This window comes from Idiotropiscis lumnitzeri, chromosome 13 (assembly GCF_059441095.1).
Source record: "Idiotropiscis lumnitzeri isolate Australia: NSW breed Sydney's pygmy pipehorse chromosome 13, RoL_Ilum_1.0, whole genome shotgun sequence".
Lineage (NCBI taxonomy): Eukaryota > Metazoa > Chordata > Actinopteri > Syngnathiformes > Syngnathidae > Idiotropiscis > Idiotropiscis lumnitzeri.
This window is the reverse complement of record NC_142403.1, coordinates 12844752-12871807: the sequence shown is the minus strand read 5'-3', so window position 1 is coordinate 12871807 and position 27056 is coordinate 12844752. Positions and strand designations below refer to the sequence as shown.

Sequence of the window (27056 nt, the reverse complement as noted above, 5' to 3'; positions counted from 1 at the left end):
AAAATGTATGTGGTCATTTGAAAATGTAAGCAATATGAGAGATTTATGGCAATATATTGGTATTTATCAGTTTCCTAATTACTGTGAGAGATCATTAACATGATCAGTGTCTTCATATAAATCAATGCCGGTAATTATTAATAAAGTCTGTCACTTAGAATCTTTTCAGAATTGATTAATCTATCCATTATTTTATTCCATCGATTTCTTGGTTAATCGCGCCGAGCTCGGTTTTAAGGCAGCGCGAGAGAGCGCACGACTACGTTAACCACAATGCACCGGGTCGGTTTGATTCTTAAAGCCACGCCCAATTTTCCTGCTAAGGGATCAACCCTGCTGTAACTCATGTAGTAGTCATCAAGGAAGTTACCCCACTTTGGATTTTCTTTTCACCTTTTACAGATTTACCTTTAAGTTGTTGTTATTTTTGTTGTTTATTATTTTGTTTTCCAGATTATACCTGCGACGAAATGTCTTTTATTCCTGGACAGCCGCTAACTGCTGTTGTGGTAAGTTGAAGTTTGGGAGTGGGAGTGGGACTGGGACGCTCAACCTTACGCCATTGTTCACATACATGAGCGACGTTTAAAGAGAATAATTTCATTGTCCGTCGCCTTTGGTTGTCGCATATATGAATCATCAACATAACCAATTTAGTATTTCCTGACACATTTAAGCTAGCTGCTGTCGCTTTTGTTGTGTGGGCACTTGAAACCATCAGCGCAGGAGCTGATGCAAAGCGTTGTAACAATGATCTAACTTGTTAACTTGAGTCATTAATCATTGAATTATTCATGTGAACATTTAAAATGTGGTACTTTAGCTTTACGTTTATTGTTGACGTCCCAATGGGCGTCACCGTCGATGACGTGATTGCCAAGCTTCCATAGACGTCAACTTGTTGTTGGATTTATCATAATTACCACCAGATGTACTGGAAGTCACGTGACAGTGAAGCATGAACCTTGTCCTTGCCATTGAAATACTGTGATGGTATAAATGGCAAAGTTATGTCTCTGTCTGTCTACCTAAAATGTATTTGATGGACGCCAACCATTCATTTGTGTATGTTCCTTTCCTAATACATTCTAAAATGAAACACGAAGTTCAAGAAAGACTCTTGTTGAAATTATTGAATGGTTGTTGGTTTTGGATCTCTTGAGGTAGGCTTCATTTCACCTTCAACCCTATAGAGGACAAGCCACAATTTATTTTTTTAAATGTAGTCTGGCCAACCATGTTTTTCTTCAAACTTACTGATGGGTGATCACCCCCAAAATCAGATCATGTGAAACCAAATAAACTAATAAAAATTTCAATAAAATATCAAGTTGAAAACTTGGTTGACTTTTTCTAACTATTTGAGGTTCTTAAAAGTGACTTCCAGGCAGTGCTCCAGGCCTCTTCTTTGTATCAGCTGCACCCCTGACGGAATGTCGGCTTACCCTAGACACGCGCACACGCGTGGAGGAAGTCTTTGTGTTGATGAGCGACCACTCAATTGCTGTCATGCAGCTGCTTTTCACTGTCACTACCACTGACACTCTGCTTCTGTCCCAAAGCGGCATCCCGCCTCTCAGTTCAACCATTTGTACTGTTGCATATTTGAGCGCCTACTGTTTGAAACCACCTCATGATCTGTGTTTTTTTTTCTTCTACCAAACAGCAAAGGATTGAGATCCACAAGCTGCGACAGGGAGACAATCTTATCCTGGGTTTCAGCATCGGAGGCGGGATCGACCAGGATCCCGGTCAGAACCCCTTCTCAGAAGACAAGAGTGACAAAGTAAGTGTGCACTCTTTTTGGGTACCTGTGGACCAGTTCAGGGTGTGGTCCACCTTTCGCCCAAAGTCAGCTGGGATAGGCTCCAGCGTGCCCCAACACTCTCCCCGCCTACGATCCCATACCTAATAAGTGCCGTTGAAGACGACACGACAGGACATGATACATGTACTGTATTGTTTTAGTGTTCTTCTACTTGGGGAGATCAAATACATCATTAGACCATGCTTAACTGGCTGCAAAACCACTTTTTTTCCTGTGTCGCTGTTTTATGTTAGTTAAAAAAAAAAAGTCCACCAAATAATAATTTGCCGCTTGCTTGAGAGTAAAAGCAAGTCTACATTGGAAAACTATCAGGTGAGTGAATTTTTATTTATTTATTATTTTTTAATCGCGTGGAAATCTCAAATTGACAAAAATTTAAAGTAGAAATATTCAAATATTGTTAGACAATATTGCATATTTATTTATTTTTTTTTTTAATTAAATATGGCTCCATGGCAATTACTACTTTCCTCTTAGCCAGCGCATTGGTGCCGTCGTAGGACATCTTTGCATTTTGCAAATGCTCAAAAACTTTGAACAGCAAAGGATGACTTTCACAGGAAGAAAAAAAAAATTTGCACAAACAACACAGCTGCGCCACGCGAGACGTCATATCCCACAGGATGCCTTCGGCACGCGCCAGAGGCTTGCGTGCATCACTGGCTGTGCAGTTTGCTTTTTTTTTCGTTGACTTGACCGTAAGAAGTGAGCAGTCTCCGAACGTGGAGAGAACATCACAGACCAGAAGTAAACAATCGTTCATTCAAAGCAGTAAGTCACCTGCTCTCAAAGTTACAGTTGTGTTCTTAACTTATTTTTACACTTGTGTGACACTATAATGAAAAGTGAGGTATGTTCGTGGCACTAATGCTTGAATATTCGTTATTTTTATGGCTTCATATTAACATGAACTTAAATTATGCTAAGATATTACTTAATATCTTCTACTGTTCAAAAGGTTTTATGGTGACTGAAAAGATTACTTTTTTGTGTACTCTTCTGTAAAGTTTATTATTATTATTATATATCATTAATATTTTTTTGTGTTTTTTTCAGGGCATCTATGTCACGAGGATAACGCCAAACGGACCAGCAGACAAGGCCGGTTTGATGATGGGAGACAAAATAATGCAGGTGCTTGAAGCATTCTCTAGATGGCGCTAAGTGAATGCGAGCTCATCACATACGTTCTACAAGAACACTATTTGAAACCCATCACCATGGTTTGTGTTCGCAGGTCAACGGCTGGGACATGACCATGGTGACTCACGACCAGGCCCGCAAAAGTCTGACCAAGAAGAAAGAGGACATCGTGCGGCTTCTGGTCACCAGAAAGTCACTGGAGGACGCTGTGAAAAATTCAATGGGGGGCGGCCAGCACCTCCGGAAGCAGTACTGAGGCCTTCCCACCACCACCACCAAAGAGCACAAGTGACCCCCACGGATGCCCTGTTTTGAGTCCTTTCATTCCATTAAGTCACTGGACAAGAAGAAATCTTTTTTTTTATTCCACACCCTCTCAAAAAAAAAACTGTGCGAGTGTGCATGTCTTTGTAGCATTGAAGAGGAGAGATGCGTTTTTGGTACACACAAGACACCATTTTGATCCGACTCTGAATGAAAACTGTAGATTCCTACCTTTCCTTTGTACCGAAATGTGTGATTTTTATTCTTAATTCAAACTAGGGATGGATTGAGTACTGATACCAGCTATCGTTATCGCGGCAATATCTTATTTCAAGATATAGGGTACTCGTAAACGTTGCCGATACCAGCCACAGATACGAAAGACGTTTTATACATATATATATATTTTTTTGGGGGGGGCGTTGAGGCATTCCTGCTTGCCAGTAGTTGGTACTACACTGCGATTGTTTGTTAACATGAGCAAATAGTCATTTGATTTTCTTTTTTTTAACTCCTCTTTAAATATGTGACGTAATTTTTTGTCTGTTAATTTTCACACAATCAAATGAATTCATTCATCATGTGGGTCAGACAGAAAGGTATTTTTCTCACCTTTATCTGTCATTGTGTTAATTGAAATTGCATTCTTTTTCCAAAAGTATTGATACTTGGTATCGGCGAATACATGTGCTGGTGTCGGTCCCCAAAAATAAAATGTGGTATCGGACATCCCTAACTATGAAAACTTTTTATTATTTTTTTGTAATGTAGCACTCACTAATTTTTCAACACTGCAAATGACAACCACAATAAACAACTAACTGTACTGTAAGGAAACTCACGATGTAAAAAAAAAAAACAAGTGAATTGTGTTTTTGTACATAAAAGCATTGACAAAGAATTAGACTTTTAGTTTATTGTCATGTGCTTGGATAAAGAGTTATGTGTTTTGATGGAGATGTTAAAAAACATTTGCTCTACGACTGATTTATGAGACCGTTTATCGGTTACAACATAGTTTTGTTCATGTCAGAAATAACCGGACCCTGTTTTCTCTTTGTATTGTTTAATTTAGTTATGTGGACGTGTTTGTGTGTTTTGTATCGAACACAAAATACAGGAGTCAATTTTTGGAGGATCTCAAACGTGGTTTCGTTCTCGTACAAAACATGCCCAATTCAAATTAAACTGCACAAAAAAACTAACCACCAGGGGGTGCTGTAATTGCACAAATGGAAAACTACTGCTGCTGTACAATTAATATCCTGACATATTATCATGGCAAATTTTAACATCACGATATTGCCAATGCAAGAGTTAAAGTTTGCATTTGTGTCTTAATCATAATTTTCGTGCTAATCCCGATGGTGACCAGAACGATGGAATCCATTTTTTTGTGAGAAAAACAACTTTATGACTTATTTCCTTCCACCTGAGTCACATTGCTTTGGAATGTCAACGCTTATTGTCTGCCTTCAGATTTTTGTATAAACTTGCCTGACAGCCCAAATGTTTGGCATTTAATTGGACTAATCCACATGTTTTCCATTTTAAAACACAATGAAATATGACTCAGTGTTTTATTTTTCTTGGTAGCCTTTTTCTTTTGAGCGGCAAAATAGCTTTGTGTGGTTTTGAGTTGTTGGCTGCCAGGCGGCTGCTTTAAAGATATGAGGTGTGTGTGTAATCTACCCGATAATGTTGAGCACTGGGTATTTAAAAGTAAAAAGTTGCATTATTAACAGGGAAAATATACATTTTTCTGCAGCTGTAAAAAGACCAAAAGTCCATTTGGAATACAAAGTTGTTATATAATGATCAAAATCATACATTTACTTCATACTACTTAAAGTTTGAATAAGAATAAGCTATGGAATGAGCTTTTCAGAGGAAAAACATGTTTGTTTTAGAACAAACTGAAGTAAAATTAGGAATCAATTTAGGGGGATGAAGTACAAGGTAGTTTCGATTTACAAAAAAAAAAAAAGTCCAAAAGAAAAAAATAGTACATGGTGTGTAGTGTGTAAAAATGTAAAAGAAATTTATAACAAATCTTTTGGGGTGTACTTAATTATGGTGAGCACTTTTATTTCAATTAAAAGGGACATTTTTAGCGTAGAGTTGCAATATTAAAAAAAAAAAAATCATAAAAATGAACCTTTTTCTGTTTACTTTGTTTTAATCAGTGAGGCCCATGTTCTGTTCATATGTTTGAATATTTCTCATCATAATTACACTAATTATTGATAATAGCAGACAGATTGGGTACTGCAGTTTTTCCCCCTTTATTCCTGAGAGACGATCTATTTGCTGCCTTATCTCCCGTGCTTGGATTAACATCTACCTGCTGGCACTGGGTCGCGCTCGGGCATTGCTTATTCCTTTTGAGAAATAATTGATGAGCAAAGTGTGTGTGCCTCCTGCATCCAAGGGAAGCACGCTCCATTCCACTCGCCTGCGCATCCTAATACTATTACACAATGTGATGAGACAATAAAAAGGCTGCACAAACATAGCTCGGACTCCCAATGTCGGAGTTTGTTTATTGTCACTTATTAGCACAACTTTTGGAGTTGCCAGGCAACTAATGGACTGGCTTCAAGTGGCCGTGCGACTTCATTATGTGTTCTCAAGTCAATCAGCATTCGAAAACGATGACCGCCACTCGTTATTTTGTTACCAAGGCCCCAAAAGATAAATCAGTGGACCGGTAGCTTGACCGATCGTTCTCTGACTTGTGTCAAGCGTTTGTTGCACTCCAAATGTGTTTTGGCAAAGAGAAGAAGAAGCGTTGCCTCCTGCAGGCGTGTGAATAATTACATCCATCTAAATGGGGATCATACGTGGTGCTTTCCTCCCACGTTATGTGGCAAGATAATTGTGTTGCCATGGCGATGCAATCTGTTCTTATCACTTTGGTCTTACATTGGTGTAGAACTGAAGAGGAGACCACCATTTTACATTCAGATATATGTTGGCATGGAAAACTGTTGGAGCGTTTATTCAATATCTTTGAAATACGATTCAGCATGCCTGTAGAACCACCCGTGTTTTACTAGAAATATTTTTTCCGCTCTAAGTTCTACTTTTTGCCTTCTAGTATGCTAACTTTCTAGTAAACCACTAGGATCACCTCGAGGTCTTGATCGCGGCATATGAAGGTATCAAATTCTAAGTCCCGCATTGAGTTAGTTGTCTTTATTCAATTGTGAAGTGAGTGAGTGCTGATTATCTCGCGTCTCAACTTGGTCGGCTTACGTCAGTGAATTGTCTCGTCGTCAAAGAAAATGGAACAAAAGGGGCTCTACATTTAGGACACTCCAGTGAGAACTGTAAAACCTTTAAGAGACTAAATAGCTTCTAGTCTCGTCTTCTTATCACACATCGAGATGAACATTTGAAGGGCTCGAGGATTCAGCAAATCTTTGTGACCAATCCGCTAAATCAAAGTCTAAAATGTTTTGCGTGTATGCCGCAAGTAACAGTAGTTATTCATGCCATGAAGTATGTGGGCGGGCCCGATAAGAAGGAAAGCACAAAAGATTTCCGGAGACTGCAATAATTTTAAGATCAGCTGTACTTGGTTGGCCACAATCAAATATTTTCCAAGCAAGTTCTTTCTTTGAGATGGACCCCCACTGTGTCTCAAAGAAAACACACAACAGCCTAAATAGTTGGCGTGTGTCAGGCTCAATTATAGATCAGAACTATTCTGGGGCTGCTTTGCTCCACCTGGCACTGGTTGTCTTGAATCATTTGATTGCAGTGATTGCCTCAAAATGTTACACAGCAAAATATTTAATAATATAAACTTTTTAATTTCCTCTGTTTTCATAATTGCTCAGGTGGATTGCAAAAATAACGCCATAGCTGACTTTTATTTATTATTTTTTTATGTCAATTTTAAATTTTTTTTAATTAACATTTTTAATGTTATTTTGGTGAAAATTGTACCAGTAGTTTTTTTTTGTCCACATGTGTGTACATGTCGGCTCTTATTATTGATTTATTTTGTTAGGGTTAGCCTGCAGTGCTAGAAGTGCTCGCAAATTTTTCATTTAGCCCCAGTTTACTAATCCCTCCATGGGTCTCTGACCAAAGACCAAAGCCCCTCCCTCACTAATAACTATTCTGAACTTCACAGAGAACACGTGTGCAGCGTCAACAAAATATCATCGCTGGCAACGCTAAGCTAGCATTCGCAAGCTAATGTTAGCCGAAGCTGCTACGTTGTGAGCACAACTTATTCGTAATGGTGTGTTATTTTACTACACAAGATTAATATTAATTAAAATTTTTGTTTTTGCGGAATGTTCAATCAATTAAAATCAGGTCATACTTACAATTTTTACAATTATGACAAAAAATATATATTGAATATTTTACCTGCTATCATAATAAAAGTTACTGGAGCACAATAATAGAAATAGATGCCGCTGAGAACAAATCTTATTTAACGTGTTCATTTCGAATCTTTAATTGTGATTTTTGTCATTGTTCAATGTACAGCGAGATTTGTGAATTTAGGCTGTTAAATGTAACTCCATTAGGTGTTAATATGGCAATTCTTAATTAAAAAAAAAAAACTCCCATTGAATGGAAGCAGACGTTGCGTATAAATTGCGAGAGTATGCTGAGTGGGCGTTCGGCGTCAGGCTAGGTGCCAAAGGGTTACCGATCCATCAGGAGATGCGTGTTGTCATAGCAATGACACCAGTATTGTCTTTTTCACAAGCATTCTACTCCTGCAGCACCGCAACTGAACGTTTCCAATTAAGTAACAAAAGAAGCCTGCTGGCATTCCGCCTCATTGTGTCACACTACACGACAAAAAAGTGTCCATCGCGCACATTTGAACTAACCATCACGTCTATTAAGCGAGAGGTGTCGTGAGTTTCACCCCATGTGAGTGTTGTGGGCGGGCAGCAGGTGCTTTGTCTTCATTATTTATTTTTCTTCTTCCCAGCTGAAGGATCCTTAACCTCGCCTCCTCCCACGCAGAGCTCCCGGGCGACCGCTGCTCCCCGTCGGAGGCTTCACCGAACAACTCGGAACGCGATGGTGGGCTAACGTAGTGTGTGTGTGTGTGTGTGTGTGTGGGGGCAACGCCGGTTCATTATCAGCTTCTCAACGCCGAGAGAAGGCGGACAGAGAGGAGCGTCTTCCTTTCAGGTGTGTGCAACTTTTCTGAAGAAGTGACATGCTGGCGTCTGTCAGATTGAAAGTTTGCATCCTTGCTTTGCAGCCTCTTGAAGGAGGGAGCACGCTGACGACCTTCGGAGTGCCAGACTCATGACCGCCTGCGCCACCAGGGTATCTATCCACCCATTTACTTACCCAAGCTATCTAAAGTATCGATATCGACCGACTGCCTATCTCGCTTTTCATTCAGCTAGACTCGAACGGAGTGCATCTAACTCGCCATACATCCATATCCTCAATGTTCTTCCATCCATTCATCTTTCTACATCCTTCTGTCTGTCTTTCCATCATGCATCTGTCCATCCGTCTCTACCAAGGGTGTCTGTCTGTTCCTCCAACCGCCTTCGCATCTCCACTCATTTGGACATCTTTCCAAAGCTTCTTGTGAGCTTCGCTACTCCCACTAAATTTATCTTCATGTCCGTCTGTCCTTCATGAGTGCTTGTTTTTGACTTCTTTAACCGACCAATCGTCAGTTCATCAACATATAACCACAAGCCAGCTTGAATGCCGCCAATGTTGTCCGTTCGTCCGTCCGTCCCCTTATGACACGGTGACTACAACCGAGGATATCTATCCATCCATCTGTCCATCCATATTAGTCTGTCCTTGCTATCCTTTCCAGGAATCCTTGTGCTGCTCCAGCTGACGTTTGCGTTAACGGTTAATTATCTTTTGAAACTTGGATAGCAAAGTCGGCAAATTGAATTCAATAATTCTATTAGGTTAACTTCCTGTCACGTCAAGGACAAATTGAGAACAGTACGTAAGGTTTAGAAGGGGATGATTGGCCTTGTGTGGACATGAACTTGCACTCCAATTAGTGTGCGGTCAAGTGTGTGTGTGTGCGGATAGGTGTGTGTGTGTGTGGTGTAAAAAGGTCAGAACCTATGAGAGGCTTTTTTTTATGTCTGTCTGCTCAGCGCTCATGAGGGCAGAACAGCATAGCTCTCACCATCATTGGATGCCCCACCTCTGGACACACACCCACACCCACACACCCCCACACACACACAGTCCGTGTCACACCTAGATTGGATGGTTTCAACAAGCTGAATCATGAGTGGTGAGTTTGGACTTTTCACTCTATCAGGACATATTTTTCGTTGGAAAAATGCTATGAGAGCAAGCCACCTAATTTGAAAATAAGTGACTATAAGCTGAAGGAACTAGATATGTTGTCGGCAAAATTGTGCGACAGGAGAATGGCATCCGAGTGTGTTTTGACAAGGTGGTCCAAAGTGATTTCCTCTCGAGGTGTGAAGTGCTTGCACAGCCTTCTTCTAGCAGCAGAACAGCAGCATGGCAGGATAAAATATCAAATGAAGATTTGTATCATGTCTGATTTAGCTGGAGATATTTGACATTACACTCATGTTTTATTTGGTGCTTTTTTTTATACCAAAAAATAGATAATGGATATATATATATATATATATATATATATATATATATATATATAATATAAATAAACATAAAAAATGTAAATAAACAATTGTAAAAATGTGAATAATGTGGTGAATTTATATATATATATATATATATATATATATATATATATATATATATATATATATATATATATATATATATATATATATATATATATATATATATATATATATACATACAGAGAGAGAGAGGAAATAAATAAATAAACATTCTAATAAACATTAAATTAACTTGAACTTAAATTAAAATATCATTAATCCTATTATATCATATTTGAAAGAGTAGTCACCATACCAGCACAAGTTGGTAACCTAAATAGTAGTTACTCTGGTTCATGGCATAAATACTAAAAGTTGTAGTAAATATGGTGGCTTTATAAACGTTATTATTCTTGTGAAATTCGAATGTCATCTTTGGGGGTAATGAAGCTATCGAAGAGGCGCCCGCAACAAAAAGGTAGAAGGAAAGCAGATAAGGACACTGCCTGTTCTTTAGTTGAGCATATCAATTTGTTTGTTGAGGCCGAACGACAGGAAACGTTGTAACCTACTTAGATAAGACGGCTTGCGACCAACCGCCACGTGCGCACCGACCACTGCTTTGTTTTACTCGACACAACTCGAAACGGTAAGGCGATGGAAATGCTTCATACTTTATTTGACCGCACAAGTACTTTGTAGTGATCAAAATGATGGCGGGGCTCAATTAAGCGTTAAGTCAGCTGTACTTACGGCAAGGTATATTTGGCAAAATGATGCAGTATGAGTCAGTAATTTCCATTCATCTTGAAACTTTCATCCAATGCCTCAAATTGTGTAATTTATGTCACTATTTTCATTTCCACTTGTTGGTCAAGTGATTTTGATGCAGTCATTCAAAATTGGGTCATGACAACAATAATAATGCTGACCTTTTATTGACATTGTCGAGGGGGGTTAAATTAACGTTTGCTATTGTGGCCTTAGATTGTATTGCGAGTGAGATGTTGAAAATGTCTTGTCCCTTCTCTTTTAACTTGACTTGAGTTGACTTTTGTAAATTATGAATTGTTGACACAGCTTCGGATCTCACAAGCTTGTCTGAGGGTGAGGTGCCCATTGAGTGTAAATAGTGAATATCAAAAGTCTACACACCCCTCTTCATTTGTCCCGTTTTGGAGATGCTTAAAAAAAATAAAAAATAAACGAGTGAGAGCGAGAGACACTTAAAAAAAATCACCTTAAATGTGACAGATAACCTACAACTCAATTGGATTTAAAAATTTATTATGAGAGGGGAAAAATAAATAAACAATTAAAATAATGTGAATAATGTGGTGAATGAATGTGATTGGTTAATTCTGTACACAACACTATCCCAGTCCTAAAAGGGTGTGCACAGTTGTGCAATCACATGATCACAGTCACTTCACCCCTCGAGTCATAACAGAGTTGTACAGATTACAGGTCACGTTAATAGTGACGAAAGCTTTCAAATGATTTTGCTCAAATATTTTCGATATTTTGACTTTTTCTATCCACTGTATGTATTATTTATTTATTTATTTTATTTGTTATGTTTTCGCCCCCCCCCCTTGTCCAGTTTCCCGCGAGACCTGCCTCCTGGACCAGGTTCTAGAGCTGATTATGAGCGAGAAGCCCCCGTCCACCAGCGCAAGTCTTTTCCTGAACGAGGACGAGGACAAAGCCGCCGTGCCCGAGCCAGCAGACTTGAAAAGACGAGTTTTTGCGGCGATGGAGAGGAGAGCAAGCATCATGAAGGATAAAATCAGCGTCATCAGCAAGGAGAGCGTCAAAGATTTCCTAAAAAAAAACCTCTTTGTTTTATTCACCATTGCTGCCGTGGCTGTGGGTAAGTGTACTTGTCTTATTGTATTTTTTATTTTTTTTGGACTCCTTACTCTTTTTCTTACAACCTTCGCATCATTTATTATTCTTTTATATAACATTTTGGGTGCGCCTCTCTCTTCAGGCATCGTCCTGGGCTTCTCTCTGCGCTCCCACAACTTGTCCCTGAGAGAGATCAAGTACTTCTCCTTTCCCGGGGAGTTGCTGATGAGGATGCTCAAGATGCTGGTGCTGCCTCTCATTGTCTCCAGCCTGGTCACAGGTGCATTTTGAACACACTCACGTCAAGTTTAAACTAGCCCCAAGCAATTAATGAATTATAAAGACTCTATTTTTTTTTAGTTCAAATATGACATGTTAAACTTCATGGTCCCGTACAGGGATGTGCAACTTAAAAGCTTAAATGTCACCATTTTTCATCAGTGCAATACAATACAACCACATAAATGACCATTCAAGGATGGCACAAAACTGCTAAACAGGAAGCCAATATTAGGTATTAAAATATATTATCACATTATAACAACTGAAATTATTTACCTAAAATCTACTTTTTATCTTTAATAAAGATCAACTGTAATATTATGACGTTTGCCCTGCATATCATTCCAAATCTGTAAAAAAAAAAAAAAAAACGAAGCAATTTCTCCCACCTTGTGGTCAATGGTGATTACAAGATTACAATTTAAAACTAAAGTTTTGCTGTTCATCACCTGCAAATTCATATTTTTGCAAATTGTTTTTCTTTTTAAAATATTGTTTCCATATTTTGTGTGGGAGTGGTTCAGTTTTAGAAGGATTTTGTTGTCATTTACATCCTGTATTTTGTGGAATGTCAATTGTATCCTTATTATATATTTTTTTTTTTGGGGGGGGGGGGTTGCAAAATGTGCCGAAAAAACTAAAGGGGCCAATTGCAGTGTGCCAGTTTCCCAACCCTGGTCTAGTGAAACACTGAATTTCTCAAAAGTAAGTGACCTGAGTGACCTGTATCATAAACATAGCCCCTGACTGTGACATTACTAATAATTTGGGAGTAGGAAATAGAATAAAATGTTATTTCCTTTGTGTTGGCACCCTACATAAATGTCTAACTAGAAATGCAAGACATAAAATACATAAAATAGTAACAACAACTCTGTTGCAGGAATGTCCTCCTTGGACAGCAAAGCGTCCGGTAAAATGGGCGCGCGTGCTGTGATCTACTACATGGTGACCACCCTGATCGCTGTCTTCATCGGCATCGTTATCGTGATCATCATCAACCCCGGGAAAGGCAGCAGAGACAGCCCCGTAGCCAAGAGCGGAAATGTGGAACTGGTCCAGGCGACAGATGCTTTCCTGGACCTCATCAGGTAATCCAGTATTGTTGTCTCATGTTCATGGAATTCGTCTTTTGTCGTGCAAATACATTGTAGATATACAGTGGTGACTCCACTTGTGAGATTTTTTTAATTTACAAGCCATTGGTCAAATAAAACAAAGAAGATTATGATGCAAAACGTCATCCTCGGCTAACGAATATCATCAGTGTTGCGATGTTGGAACGGGGATGTGATGTTTGAACGTAAACAGTTCAGAAACACATGTGGGTAAATCATTTCAAAATACTCACGAGCATATTTTATTTATCCTATGCAAAGAACGACCGAATATTACTTCTGCTTACTGAGGGCGTGAGACGTCTCTGTCTGGCCATATGCTTGTTATACTGCCCCCAGGTGGCCAGGGTGGGCACACCAAAACGAGCAGCGCAACTTCCATTGAGTAAAAACAAAAACTGAATCAACTTGCATGCAATGTTAACCGCTGAATTTGTTTTTTTTTAATTAATTCGGACATTAAATGCGAACTATAGTCGCTAGCAACGACTCTTAGACTTTAGAGATTCAACACGCAAGCTAACAAAATTTGGCTATTAATTTATTAAATGTGATATATTAATCTCCTAACTTAGGTCAGCAATGACAAAATACTGTCAAAAGAATGACATTTGAAAAACGTTTAAAATGTTTTTTAAGGCATATGTGTTGATGAAATAAAATTAATATAATTTGATATATTAATAATAATTGGACATTCTTAATAAAATAATATCTTATTCTATCTTTAAAACTCAGAATGTACCTATGACGCTGTTAAGTCAATTTTCACAGATTTTGTTTTTGGTTTTCAAAGTCTTCGATTACAGCCAAAATGTATCAAAAAAAATATTTTCTTTCCATTTCTTCACAGGAACATGTTTCCGCCCAATCTTGTCGAAGCTTGTTTCAAGCAGGTGAGACACTAGCGAATTTCTAAATTCAAATCAGATTTTCTTTCCCTTCTTGTTTTTTAATGCATGTCAAATAATACTTAAAAAACCTCCGCTCAAACTCAACCACCTCAAAAGAATAAAGCGAAGATCCTTCTGGTGTCGCTTATCATGTTTCAGTACAAAACCATGTACAAGAGGATTGTGCAAAGGCGGAACGTGACGGTGAGCCTGAACCTCACCGACGATGCGATCAATATGACGGACGCCAACGTGAACCTCAGCAGGTTGCTCCACACCATCCGGGTGAGTCAGCCCTTGTGTCTCTCTTGTCTTACATTCCCACTGCGTAACCGTGACCGAGACACCCTCCCCTATACACACAAAGGAGACCATGGAGGAGTCGGTGCCCATGTCGGGCTCCGCTGATGGCGTCAACGCTCTGGGTTTGGTTTTCTTCTCCATGTGCTTCGGTCTGGTCATCGGCAACATGAAGCTGAAGGGTCAGGCCCTCAGGGACTTTTTTGATTGCCTCAACGAAGCCATCATGAGACTGGTGGCCATCATCATCTGGTTAGTGCTTGCTCACGCCCACACACACACAAACTCACACACATAAAGTGGAAGTGACGCTACCTCATTCCCGTTCAAGTGAACTGTGTGTACATCTGGCAGGTACGCCCCGGTGGGCATCCTCTTCCTGATAGCGGGCAAGATTGTGGAGATGAAGGATTTAGCAGAGATGGGGGGCCAGCTGGCGATGTACACCGTGTCGGTCATCGTGGGCCTCCTCATCCACGGCCTCTTCGTGCTGCCGCTGCTCTACTTCCTGGTGACCAGGAAGAACCCTTACAGCTTCATCGGCGGCCTGCTGCAGGCGCTCATCACTGCTCTGGGAACCTCGTCCAGGTGACTTGCTGTCCGATCTTCTATTGTATATCAACTCGAAGAGCCCGTTCACTCACACAGAACAGCCCGCATGGTTGAATCTGATGGCATACTATGAAATCCGCCTGGCAACACAAGCTAACTGAATTCTGATTGGATAAAAACTCTCACCTAAAAAGACAACACTGGGATGTAATAAGACATGAATGTGATCATGATTTCTTGATTTTTGGTTATGTTCTGTGAGCAGGGAAGGCCTTGAAGGCCTGCAGCTGTACAGAGTGGGGGGGATTAACGTTTTTGGTTTTATCTTCACCCTTTTCATTTGACAGCTCTGCTACTCTGCCTATCACTTTTCGCTGCCTGGAGGAGAATAATTGTGTGGACAAACGGGTGACCCGCTTTGTTCTCCCAGTCGGCGCCACCATCAACATGGATGGAACCGCCCTCTATGAAGCCGTGGCGGCCATTTTTATTGCCCAAGTCAATGACATGGACCTTAACTTTGGCCAGATTCTCACAATCAGGTAACTCGTACAAAGACCTCAGGTACAGTATGAAAAGTGAGTTTTTAATTCACAAATTTGGGTTTGTGGAGTGTCAAGTGGGAAATTATACAACAAAGTCATTTTCGTGTGAGCTTTTTATTCCAGAAAATGTCTTGTGCAAGTCCTTTCGATTTGATCGATCGATTGGATCAATTTTTTTTTTTTCCCCAATCCATTCCAATTCTATTCACAGGCTTGTCACTGCCCGTCACTAATAGCGGGGGTCGACTGTAATGTGCTCTGTACCCCAACTAGTCTAAACAAGCTACAATATTATGAATAATATTGTGTTTGTGGAATAAGAATTAAGAAAACTAATCCAACACCAGCATCAAACCCTGAAAAATTCTTAAAGAAACGCTGATAATACGCCAGTAAACGCCACAAAAAATAAATAAAAAAAATGTTTTTAAAAATATTTGAGAAAAAAAAAAAACGCAACTAAACGAATATGCAGGTATGCGGCTCTCCACTGTCATGTCCTTTTCTCTTTCTAACCCCAACGGAATGACATCAACCGTTTAACAAACATGTCCTCCGCTCCTCCTGTATCCCCTCCCGCCGCCCACTCAGTATCACGGCAACCGCTGCCAGCATCGGAGCAGCAGGCATCCCTCAGGCTGGCCTGGTTACCATGGTGATCGTATTGACATCGGTGGGACTGCCCACAGAGGACATAACGCTCATCATCGCCGTGGATTGGTTCCTGTGAGTTAGCCGCTAAATGTCAGCGTGATGGCCGATTGGTCGGGATTTTCTGCTTAAATGTCTTTGTGGTGCTCGATTGTGGACCCCCCCCCCCCCCCCGGGCCCTCCCTACAGCGACCGCTTGCGTACCACCACCAACGTGCTGGGTGACTCCCTCGGGGCGGGCATCTTGGAGCACCTCTCTCGTGCCGAATTGCAAAATCATGACGAAGAGATGCGCAACTCGGTCATCGAAGAAAACGAGAAGCCTTACCAGCTTATCTGCCAGGAAAACGACATCATGCGCAACCACAACAGCGAGACCACAATGTGACCGCTGAAAGCTGCAGTTCACTTGGTAATGCTGCGATGTAAAAATAATGAAGAATTTTCTCAGCTGCTTGTCATTCCAATTACTCACCAATCAGCAATGTGCTCAACGGCGCAAACGATTGGGGGCAGAATGCCCCGCTGCCCCACAAAGTTAGAGAAAGGACAGGGTAAGCCGGCAGGGTCAAAGTCGCACACAAATAGCACAAGCACACATAATACGTATCAGGAGGAAGGCTACACTGAAAAGATAAAATTTGTCAAATTAGGTCATAAACTTATATGAACGAAGTCACTAAAGAACGAAAAAAGTTGTAACCTCATGAGACAGAAATTTTGTTCTCAAGTATTACATTTTTACTCTTGCAAAATGTCCGACTTTATTCTCATAATGAAATATGTAGGAAAGCGTCATTATCCACAATTTAAGATATTCAATCCTGTCCTTTTGTTTTGTTGATTGGTGTTTCTTACCAAGGGAAACACACCAGCTTGTTGTTTTTGTCAAAAAAAAATCTGTATCCAGTCACTCGTTGTGCTGCATAGTTATTAGTTGTGCAGGCATTGAATTTGGTGGAATCTCCAAAGCAGAGCCCGATCCTTCGTGTGATGCTGGTGAACTTCCAAGTCATTCTAATTCCATTACAATCTGCCCTTTATGAAATGCAGATCAACTTTTTTTTCCCTCTACAGTTAAGCTTTTGAGTAACATTTGAGCATTCTAAACCCCAATATGAGCATAAAGACGTGTGGAACAACTAGAATAAAGTAAAAGGACTCACGCCATCAAGGCATTGTTGACAGCATCACACACTTAATCCCGGGGATGACGTTTCTCGAGGGCTACTGAACGACACCGTGCATGCGGATGTCTTTGTCTAACTTTTGAGACGAGCGCAGTATTTTCCACGGAATGACGGTTGAACTCCAAGTTGTACCATTTTTTCGTTCATTCCACTTCGGAGGTTCCACCGTTTGTCATTAATCCTCAAGACTACCTCTAATAGAACCCGGCCACACAGCTTCAGCAACGTGATTACGATCATTTCATAATGTTAAGTTTGCTAATATGCTGTAAATGTTTAAACGTGAACGCACTTGACTGATAAACTTTAGACTTTTCTGCCTACTGATTTCCATTCTTGTGACCTGCCGAGGTGTCCGCTTAATGACTTCTTGTGAGTCTTAATATTTTTGCTCTGCTACTTTTTTTTTTAGACTGTACTGCTGTGAACTAATTTAAATATACGCAGATATGATTGTCTGTAAAGGTTTTAACGAAGCACACTATTTTCTGTTCTTTTATGATATTCTGTTCATGTATTAGTTTGATGGGGAAAATATGTTGCAAAGTCACATTTGTTATAATGAAGAGGTGCTTTAGTGTAGAGAAGTGAATGTGCAGTAGTTTCATGCTTTTTGTCCTGAACGCTTCACATGTGATTGAAATAAGGAAGAAAAGTGAAAGCTTTGTAACACATGAAGCCATGTGGGCTTTTGTTTTAAAATGTTTATTGTCATTTAAGCAAAATGTGGTGTTTCCCCCAGGAATTGATGGCACAATGTGATGAAATAAATGGCTCAGGAATTAAAACTTGATGATCGGAATTGTGTTTGTGGCTACCCCTGGTGGAGGAAACTCACCTGTCTTTGTCATGATCCGCTCTGTCATGCCTTTGTTTATGTTTTGTTTCTCCAGCTGAGTGGGCGTTTCCCTCGGCACTCAAGTCATCCTGGCTGAGAGGCGCGCCCACCGGCTGCGCACCTGATGCTGCTTAATGCGACGATTGCCGCTCTACTTAAACCAACGACGCTGACCATTCAGCGTCGGACTATTCCTTCGTCTTGCTCACGCTCATGATCCCAAGCTTCGTATTGTATTGCTCTCTCGCCCTGCACTTCGCAGAAGACGTTTTTGGTTTCCCCGTTTTGTGACCAGCTAAGGCTTTGCTCTTTTCTGTTCTCGTTTATTCTGATTGACTACTCCTTGCCCCCTTTTTGGTAAGCGATTTATGTTTTGTTGTTCCTTGCCTTCTGCAAGCGTTTTTTGTTCCTCAGCCACCAGCGTTTTTCGTTCGATAGTTGTCGGCGCGCTATAGCTCCTGATTGTATATTGATATCCAACTATATTAATAAATACCGTTGTTTACACCAAGATCTATCCTTGTCTGCGATTTTGGAGTCCAGCCTGTATTTCCCAGCGATCTCTGGGAAATACCCCTAACAGTCTTGGGTCGAACTTTTCATAATTAAAATCACCCTGTGTTGTGAAGGTAATATTAATTAGGTAGGCATATGTGTGCATATGCCGCCGAATGGCTCTTAAAAAAAAAAGGTCAGTCAATGAGCCACACTCAGGAATCGTGCATTTTGGGTGGCTCTCCACGACTTGCAGTTTTCTATGTTCCACTGCATTCACGTATTTTTTAACTCTTACCGTTCTGACCATTATATAACCTTCTAACAATGATGTAGAAGAACACTTTCAGATTCTTTTCTATGGACACTTTCAATGTAATATTTATTGTGGCTTTTAAATTATGGTGATTTTGTTATGATGAGATGCACCTATTTTTTTTAAATACATTTTTTGGTAGTGACTATAATTAATTAAAATCTGATATAGGTCTGTTTCTTGTTTAACAAGCCTTCCAATGCTAAACTTTTTTTTTTTAGGGAGTGGGTTAAAGGTTAAGAAAGATATGGAAGTTTGAAACTTGGATTCCACATAAAAGGTTTCATGTAAATCATTTTTTAACATTTTAAGCACTTACCTATATTAATTCAAGTTGTTGGAACATACATCTTGGGGCTCAGTCATGTGCTAGCTAGCTAGCTACTATAGCCAAAACCTTGCCATTATATCAATATATATTTAATACAAACTAATTACACACCATTTACAAGGAGCTTATATACTAACAGCGGGCTAACATCATTTGGAAGGTGAGTCATATAAAAGATATGTTTGCACTTTTGATATATTTTTTTCTACTAATGGCTGCGCGCTAAAACGATTAGCTTGCTAAAATGCTATGATGAATTTAGTATAAATTAAAAGTTTCCCATAAACCATTTTGAACATCACTCAATAAAAACATTACATTGTGAAGATGATTTTGGCACTCATGCTGCTTCGTACTGAAATGTTTATTTGTAGCGTTAATTGCTGACATATTAATTGCTGCGGTTTGCTTACAATTGCTATCCTGAATCTTAATGGACATTTCATACATATTTCAATCATTTTTTATGCTCAACTATTTAGTAAAAAATAGCAGAAACATTTAAAAGGTAACATTTACTTTCTGAAATTCTAATGGGTCAGTTCTGTTAACTTACAAAGATAAATGAAACTCTATTTATATTTTAACAATGTGTTTACATAATAATACAGTATTTGGGGTCTACACTGATTATTTAGACCCCCTCACAACCAATGTTCCTAAATCAAGGTTTTTGAGTTATATTGGCACATCAGCTCAAACATGCATAAGTGTGAACTCAAATGGCACTATAAAATAACCGGTTAACAAACAATTGTCTGCAATAAAACATCACTAAAAGACGTTGTTTCAGGTTCTTTTATAAAATAATTCACTTTACATAGTGTGTTTCAACATACAGTGTATTCATCTACAATACATTGATTGTGTGCTTCACACACTATCGAGCCCTCAAAAAGTTTGAACAGCCTTGTCATGTGGTGAAGGGAATCATGAAGAAGAGTACTTTGGCATAGTTTAATGACGGACTATATAGTAGTGAGGGTGACGAATGCAGAAAGGTTTAAATAGCTGGTTTGAAACACCGACTCTATTAAGAATCTGTACAAAGAGCAGACAGATTGCTTTTCACTGTTTGTACGTTTCAAATCTCGAGTTCAGTTGTATAACAGTCACAAACGGGAGGTCAGAGTCTCAAAGGGACCGTGATACCTGGATTTTACAAAACAAGGTGCAAGTCCATTGAGTAAAAAAAAAAAAAGATCCCCTATAATTTCCGCGCCCACGAAACCTGAACTCCGTAGAGAAGTTACACATGAATGTGAACATTTACAAAGCACAAACAAGCTTGCTTCAAGACAATATTGAAATCACTGCTCATTTACACTTTTCAAATCACAATGTTTTTTTCCACAGATGAGCCACAAATGACGTGATGGATTGAAGGAGGGGGGACACCTTTGAGGCAGACTCTGGCAAATAACAGTAAGAGCCATTTTAGATAAATCCATCCCGCGTATCTTACAAGTCAATCCTAACATCCGCAATCTGTCAAGCACAGTTCATATTTTAAATATGTAAAGCCATTGAAATAGATATTGCTGCCCAGGTCTGGTCCACTGCAGACAGATAGTTGTGATATAGAGCAAGAGAAACAAGACGACTGGAGAGTCAGCAAACTGCTGTTTTACGGTAGGATGACGAGCTGCTGGCAGTTTACTTGGCCTGCGGGGAGGATGAAAGACTCTTTAGAAGGTAAGATCTTTGACACACTTTACACATATAAAAGACAAAGAAACATACCTACGACTATCCATTTTCCTCCATATTGATGTTTTCCTGTCACTCCATATTGAGGATGGCCCAGTTGTCTTTCTTCTCCTGACGGCAAAACAAACAAAAAGCGAAAAGGTGTGAAATTTCCGTCTTCAAATTACATCTTCAAAAACATGGCGGTAGCTTGTTATTAAAAATAGCCCCCTGTAGTGAAACCAAGCACAACCACAACTTCAAATGGAAATTCGTTTCTTGTAAGTAAAGTAGCGCTCTAGCTGCTGAGCTAGGAAGGAGAACTCTTCCACTTTCTGTCATTATTACCCACTGGGGCCTTAAAAGCGCACATTTAAATTTGGGATTTTCTTCCTGTTACTTTAAGTCGGCCTTTTCTGAACGTAATGTTTCATTTTGTTGACAAAGCGCTTTTAAGGGCTGAACTTTGCACTCTTTATCATGAATTCATATTTCTTTGCTTTGTGTGGTGAGAGAATTTTGGAACAAGCTTCATTACGTCGCTGTACACAGCACTTTTAGCTGTGTATTGAATGTAGCAAGTCAAACACGCAAATACAAAATAAAAACACTTGCAAGGAGCACATGCACTGAATTAACCCAAATGTCGCTCACCAGGATGATCATTCTCATACTTTTTACACCAAGTTCCACCTAAGAAAATATCGAGCACTCCAAATACCTCCATAATGACCAACATTATAATACAGTAGTGTAGTAGGTCTAAGTGTTCTTGACGATAATACGACAGTATTGCAAGTCACTGTAATATTTATATTAATATTGGAAAATTGTACTACTTTGTAAAAACTTAAATACAACAAGCATGCACCTACAAGGGCGCAGACTTGCATAATAATAAAGTGTAAACTTGACTCAAATGACGACAAGCGCTGACAAAAAGTGGTGTTTCCTGTCATTTAGTGTCGAGTGCGTTTGTCTGACCTCTGTCATGACAGGCAGGTTGTCGTGAGGAAGGAGCCACATTGTTCGATGGGCCTTGGTCCGCTGTCTCTGCAGGAGCTTCCGCAGCAACCTCTTCACCTTTCGGTCCCTGGGGTCGGCACACTTCACCGCTTTTTTGGTGTAAAGACTGCCGCAAATAGAAAATTGTTTGTAATTGGGCTGTACGTCAAAGAATCATGGAGAATGCAAGCTCTGCTTTAAAATTAACTTCAGAGAAGCCTCTCAAAGGTCACAAGACACGCTCAAGTTTGTACAGAGGATGGAACCCAAAGGAATTCTTCCAACATGAAGAATTCCACGTAAGCGTACATTCCCCCTCATTTCACCCGCGAGCCGCCTCAATGTTGTTGTTTCTGACCAACTGAATGTGGACGGGCTCCGTCATTGCCACGCATTTCCTCTCTGACATCCCTGGCAGTTACGGCGCCGAGGCCCGCCACAGCCACATGACCTGGAACGATGACCACGACTCCCGGCCCGGATTCGGGATAACCAGAGGCATATTTTCCACGCCTGACCTCTTTAGCTTCAGGAGTGGATTGTTGGAATACTTGCATGATGGCTTGTATACTGCAGTCCGGCCCCTCGGTCTGCACCTCAAACCGCAGCACGTCCTTGGTGCGCACCTTGCCATGGGAATATAACATACAGCACTGGACATCCCGCTGCATCTGGACGCCCTTACCTAGAAAACACAAGTGGGACAAAACATCAGCGACAATTTTTTTGATTCATCCATCCATTCATTTTCTATAAGTGTCGCATGTCAGCTGGAGCTTATGAATATGTTATGAAAATTAGAAATAAACTCAAAAATTAATGATATAAATTCCAGTATTAGCAATGTTAGGTCAGTCATCATGAAAAGTAGAGTAACCAAACCCTAGACGCCGTTTAAGTGGCCAAGCATGTGTCACTTCAAATCTTTTGCCTTCCTTTTATACTTTTTATTTTCAATAATTGATGTATATGATTTTGGGACGTCCCACACTGTGCTGGTTTCATTGTCCACAGAAAGTTACAGTGGAGTCCCTCATACTCACGGCTCGGCACAGAGAAAGATTTATTTATTTTTCTTAATTTTTGTTCAATATTTTTCAAATATTTTACTCCCAATATTATTTAGTATTTTTAATTTTTTTCTTCCTCTTCATTCCGTTGGGCTTCAATTATATGCAGATTTTCATTATTTACCTGTCCACTGTTTTAGATAACATCATTATCAAATTGAATTGACTGCCCAATTACAAAACCCTCTGGTGTTTTCAGTGACATTATGACCAGCATTTTGGCTTTCTTATTGCAGAATTAATACTTAATTCTCATGTTTGGTCATTTTCATCATATGATAAAATGCGTATTTCTGGATGCTTTCAATCATCACATATCCGCTCTGCCATTGTGAAATATAAATAGATATAATCAGAAATTTCAAATCTATTTGTTATAAAGTACACATTTTGGTTTAGTATCTTATAATCATGTTGGTAAATGAAGGGCCACTCACTATATGCTAACTAAATGCTAAGTTGCTAACATTAGCCAAAAATTTCAACCCTGTCAATTAGCTCTCTGTTAGCATGAACATTGCCCACTTAATTCATAAATGCACATGATCTTAACTAATATTTATTTCCAACAGTGTAACATCTACTTAATGCAATTAATATGAAGTTTTATGCAAAATCTCCACTTTTGGGGGTCTCAAAAGCACTTTCCTGTGATATTGACTCAAGAATCCAGCGAGGAGAACTCAATGCTGCGAAATATCTGCGGCGACTTTTGCTGGGTGACGAATCATGTTTTGTGCAGAGAATGTCGCATGCACATATGGACATGATTGAAGTACAATGTTATCCCACTGCGCTGCGCTCTGTGTGACTGTTTCCATGTGTGCATGTGTTGTGTGTGTTGTGTGCGTGGTGCTGGAGGCTTTCATCCAAAGCAGTTGTGTAAAGCAAATCAAAGTGTGACGCAAATGCCATGTAGCGAGTGAGGCGCAAAATAGGACAGCGCCGCTCGGTTACGCCACATTTGGAATCCAGAGCTCGGGGACGCGTCACGTCGGGGAGATGAGACGACACTATCGTGCAGGCTGACACACTTGCTCATGCTGATTGTTGGGCCGTTTTCCTCCTGCGAGCCTCTCTTGTTTACATCCATCGCCGCACCTCCTGCTTTGCTGCGCTCAACCCCCCCCCCCCTCCTCGCCACCACGCACACACACACACCCCGCCTCCCCTTTTCCAGATTCGCCATCGCTCTTTCGGTCACACTGTCCACCTGCAGGATGCATGCAATTCACGCAGCATTGTCACACACGCTCGCCGAGTCTTACCTTGCACAGATGGCAGGAGGAGAACAGTCAAGGAGATAACAGTCAACATCTGCAGCATGAACATGATGAGGCTGGCAGAGAGGATGATCTCGTCACTCACCTCTCCCTCTATGGCTGCTGCCTCTCTTATGTGACTCCCTCCCTCTTTTTATACCTCCCTGCCCATCTCTCACTCACTCACTTCCACCACCTCTTTTTTTTTTTTTTTATCTCACTATCTATCCCTCCCTCCGGCTGTTTGTCCAGTTTCATCTTGCCATATTGTCACACTCCACTCACCACTGCTTACCCGCCTCCTCATGTGTGTCTTATCAGAAGATTAAAAATCGGTCCACATTCTTTCCCTTTCTCTGGCTTAAAGTGCATTTCATCTCTTGGGCGGTTTTATATGACAGATATTTGGATTCTAAAAATACACGTAACATTTACAAGACAAGACTATTTACTCTGGCTGTCAAATGTCACGGAACAGCAGGTGTATCCAACTCAACTCTGTCAGGATTAAGATTTGTGGAAAGTTGTGTTCATTGCGGGCTCACTAAAACTATACTTAGCGCCATGCTCGCTCCAAGTATTTCTGATGTGTTGGATGAGAAATGTGCGCAACATGCCATTCAAACCAGAAATGTGGAACCATATCACAGCTAAGTGCAAGTTTGGCTTGAATTTCAGCGACTAGAACATTTGCAGCTTCTGCCCGTAATGCATTTCTTTTTTTTTTTTTAACAGTGGTTTGACCTTTTATGGACATGTCTAAAGCTGTACAATACAGAGGACCAACATAAGTGATGATAATTCAAAGGGCCCATGACGGAAAGGGTTTGCAAAAATTTTATTTTTCATTTTATTAAGCGCTGGGGCCCAAATGCATTTTTTCATGCGGCTCCAAATCCTCGGCATAATCAAAAAACTGTTTTTATTTTTCTTTGGCTTTTTTTTTTTTAGCTCATCCCCGAACTGGGGAAGGCTCTCCAGTATTTTCCAACCGACGACCATGGCCTCAGATTTAGAAGAGCTGATTCTCATTCCAACTGCTTCAGAGAGTTGAAGCTTGGGGCTTGAGAAGTCATCAGAGTCACATCATCCGCAGAAAAAGTAGAGACACTTCACTGAGGTCACCAAATCAAACCCCGTCATCCCTAAAAATTCTGAAATGAAAGTTGCAAACAGAATCTGTGACAAGAGTCACCTTGACAGAGTCCAACCCTTAGTGGAAACCAAACCAAAATCCTAAATAATCCTGGAATGAGTAATGTCCAAATTGGAGGTCTTTAATTTAAAAAATTCCGGAAAAGGTGGAAGAGGTCTTTCTTGGATGAACACAATGTCATGGAGGTCTTCCAGACAGGTTTCACGAAGATGCATAGGACAGAGTCAGCCCTGCTACGAGTTTTTAATGATATTCACCTGGCAAGTGACACTGGAGATTGCGTGTGTCTTGTCTTGTTGTATCTAACGGCAGCATTTGTTACGGTTGACCACAGGTATTCTTCTGCCTTGTTTATTATATTAGGTGGGCATTACTAGTTGCTCTTTACAGTGGTTTGGATCCTATTTGGATGGCAAGACCTTTTGTTTGTATGGTGTTCCACAGGGTTCTGTTTTGGGGCCCTTGCTGTTTTTGTTGTACTTTCTGTTCCATCCTATGAAGACATGGCGTTTCCTTCAATTGCTATGCGGATGACATTATTTCCTTAAGAACACTTTTTGTCTAATTTACTACTATTAAACCATATGTAAAGTGCTTTGGGACAGTTCCAGCTGTTGTCAACTGCACGATATAAATTACGTTGTATTGTATTGTATTGTAATTGTGGAGATTGCCAGGCCTCCGTTTTTAGTTGAGTTCATCTTATTGTGTACCGTTATCAACGTAAGCACAAGATGCATTTTATCACTCAGTGTGTTGAGAAGTGGATGTTATTCAAGGGCATCCAAAATTTGATTCTGCAGTGATGTATTTTGGCAAGAGTAAATGAAAACAGAGTCCTGGCAGCGATTGTAGGGTATTCCCAGTTTTTCTTTTATGCCTCTCTTAAAAGGTTTGACTCATACACTAGTGTCACCGTGTAATTATCATACGTTTAGCCAGCTGAATGATTCACATGTTTGGATAACGTGGCCATCGTATGTCTTTTAGGCCTCACCCTCGGTCTAGCGATGCACTGCAAGAACTTGCTGGAGTCAACAAACAGTCTGTGCTCGAAAACAACATCAGGTTATGATTATTATATTATTATTATTATATTATTATACTTTTTTTTTTACACTTATTTGTATTTCCAACAGAGGTCAAAGGTGAAAAAGTGAGGCATGTGTGTAAAAGGAAAACATATTACATTAACTTCCTTTTAATATCTATAGTGGTAAACTTGTTTTAAACTTGTAAGACTGGGAACGTATTGTTTAAATCATACGGTTGAACATTTGTGACGTGATTTTCCTACGGGATAATTATTACAAGATTCAAACATCATCAGCAGTTGACTTTGGATATTGTTTCTAAGGACTTTCGATACATGGCATGTTTTAATAAGCACATTGCGGAACTACAAAAGTTTATTGTCAGACAAAAGAAAGCACCATTCACAAATTAAATGTGTTTGCTCCCTGGGCAAACTGAGGAACTATTCAGAGAACAAGGCAACAATACGTCCCCTAAGGGGGCATTCTTATTTGAGCCATGGAAGTGAAACTATGCAGTCGGAGCCCTGAAGAGGTGAGGATGGAGTACAAGTATGTCCGTGCATGTGTGTCCATGCATGCATGCGTGTGTATGTGGGCAAGGATTGGGG

General features: G+C 40.1%; 3 protein-coding genes across 6 annotated transcripts; 2 read left to right on the top strand and 1 right to left on the bottom strand.

Annotated features, from left to right (window-relative positions):
- The first annotated feature begins 299 nt into the window (after positions 1-299).
- tax1bp3 (Tax1 (human T-cell leukemia virus type I) binding protein 3) lies at positions 300-4380 on the top strand. The gene is made up of 4 exons (XM_088312230.1): positions 300-509; positions 1667-1786; positions 2885-2962; positions 3066-4380. Exons 1-4 carry the CDS (start codon positions 471-473, stop codon positions 3225-3227), a joined length of 399 nt encoding a protein of 132 aa, XP_088168356.1. The 5' UTR covers positions 300-470; the 3' UTR covers positions 3228-4380.
- Positions 4381-8082: 3702 nt separating this feature from the next.
- Positions 8083-18037, top strand: slc1a6 (solute carrier family 1 member 6). Of its 3 annotated transcripts, XM_088312445.1 has the most exons (13): positions 8089-8140; positions 8237-8407; positions 8481-8548; positions 11471-11740; positions 11861-11998; positions 12884-13091; positions 13972-14014; positions 14171-14296; positions 14379-14563; positions 14666-14899; positions 15211-15405; positions 16000-16134; positions 16249-18037. In XM_088312445.1, exons 4-13 carry the CDS (start codon positions 11515-11517, stop codon positions 16445-16447), a joined length of 1689 nt encoding a protein of 562 aa, XP_088168571.1. In that variant the 5' UTR covers positions 8089-8140; positions 8237-8407; positions 8481-8548; positions 11471-11514; the 3' UTR covers positions 16448-18037. The 3 variants fall into 3 exon arrangements, with proteins under 3 accessions (XP_088168570.1, XP_088168571.1, XP_088168569.1); XM_088312444.1 differs by having other exon boundaries at positions 8083-8407; XM_088312443.1 differs by lacking the exons at positions 8089-8140; positions 8237-8407; positions 8481-8548 and adding an exon at positions 9400-9503.
- Positions 18038-20013: 1976 nt separating this feature from the next.
- Positions 20014-24418, bottom strand: ccl44 (chemokine (C-C motif) ligand 44). Of its 2 annotated transcripts, XM_088312447.1 has the most exons (5): positions 24262-24418; positions 22479-22608; positions 21903-22050; positions 20973-21050; positions 20014-20894 (listed from the first exon to the last, which is right to left on the bottom strand). In XM_088312447.1, exons 1-4 carry the CDS (start codon positions 24323-24325, stop codon positions 21012-21014), a joined length of 381 nt encoding a protein of 126 aa, XP_088168573.1. In that variant the 5' UTR covers positions 24326-24418; the 3' UTR covers positions 20014-20894; positions 20973-21011. The 2 variants fall into 2 exon arrangements, with proteins under 2 accessions (XP_088168573.1, XP_088168572.1); XM_088312446.1 differs by lacking the exons at positions 20014-20894; positions 20973-21050; positions 21903-22050 and having other exon boundaries at positions 22163-22608.
- Between the last annotated feature and the right edge of the window lie 2638 nt (positions 24419-27056).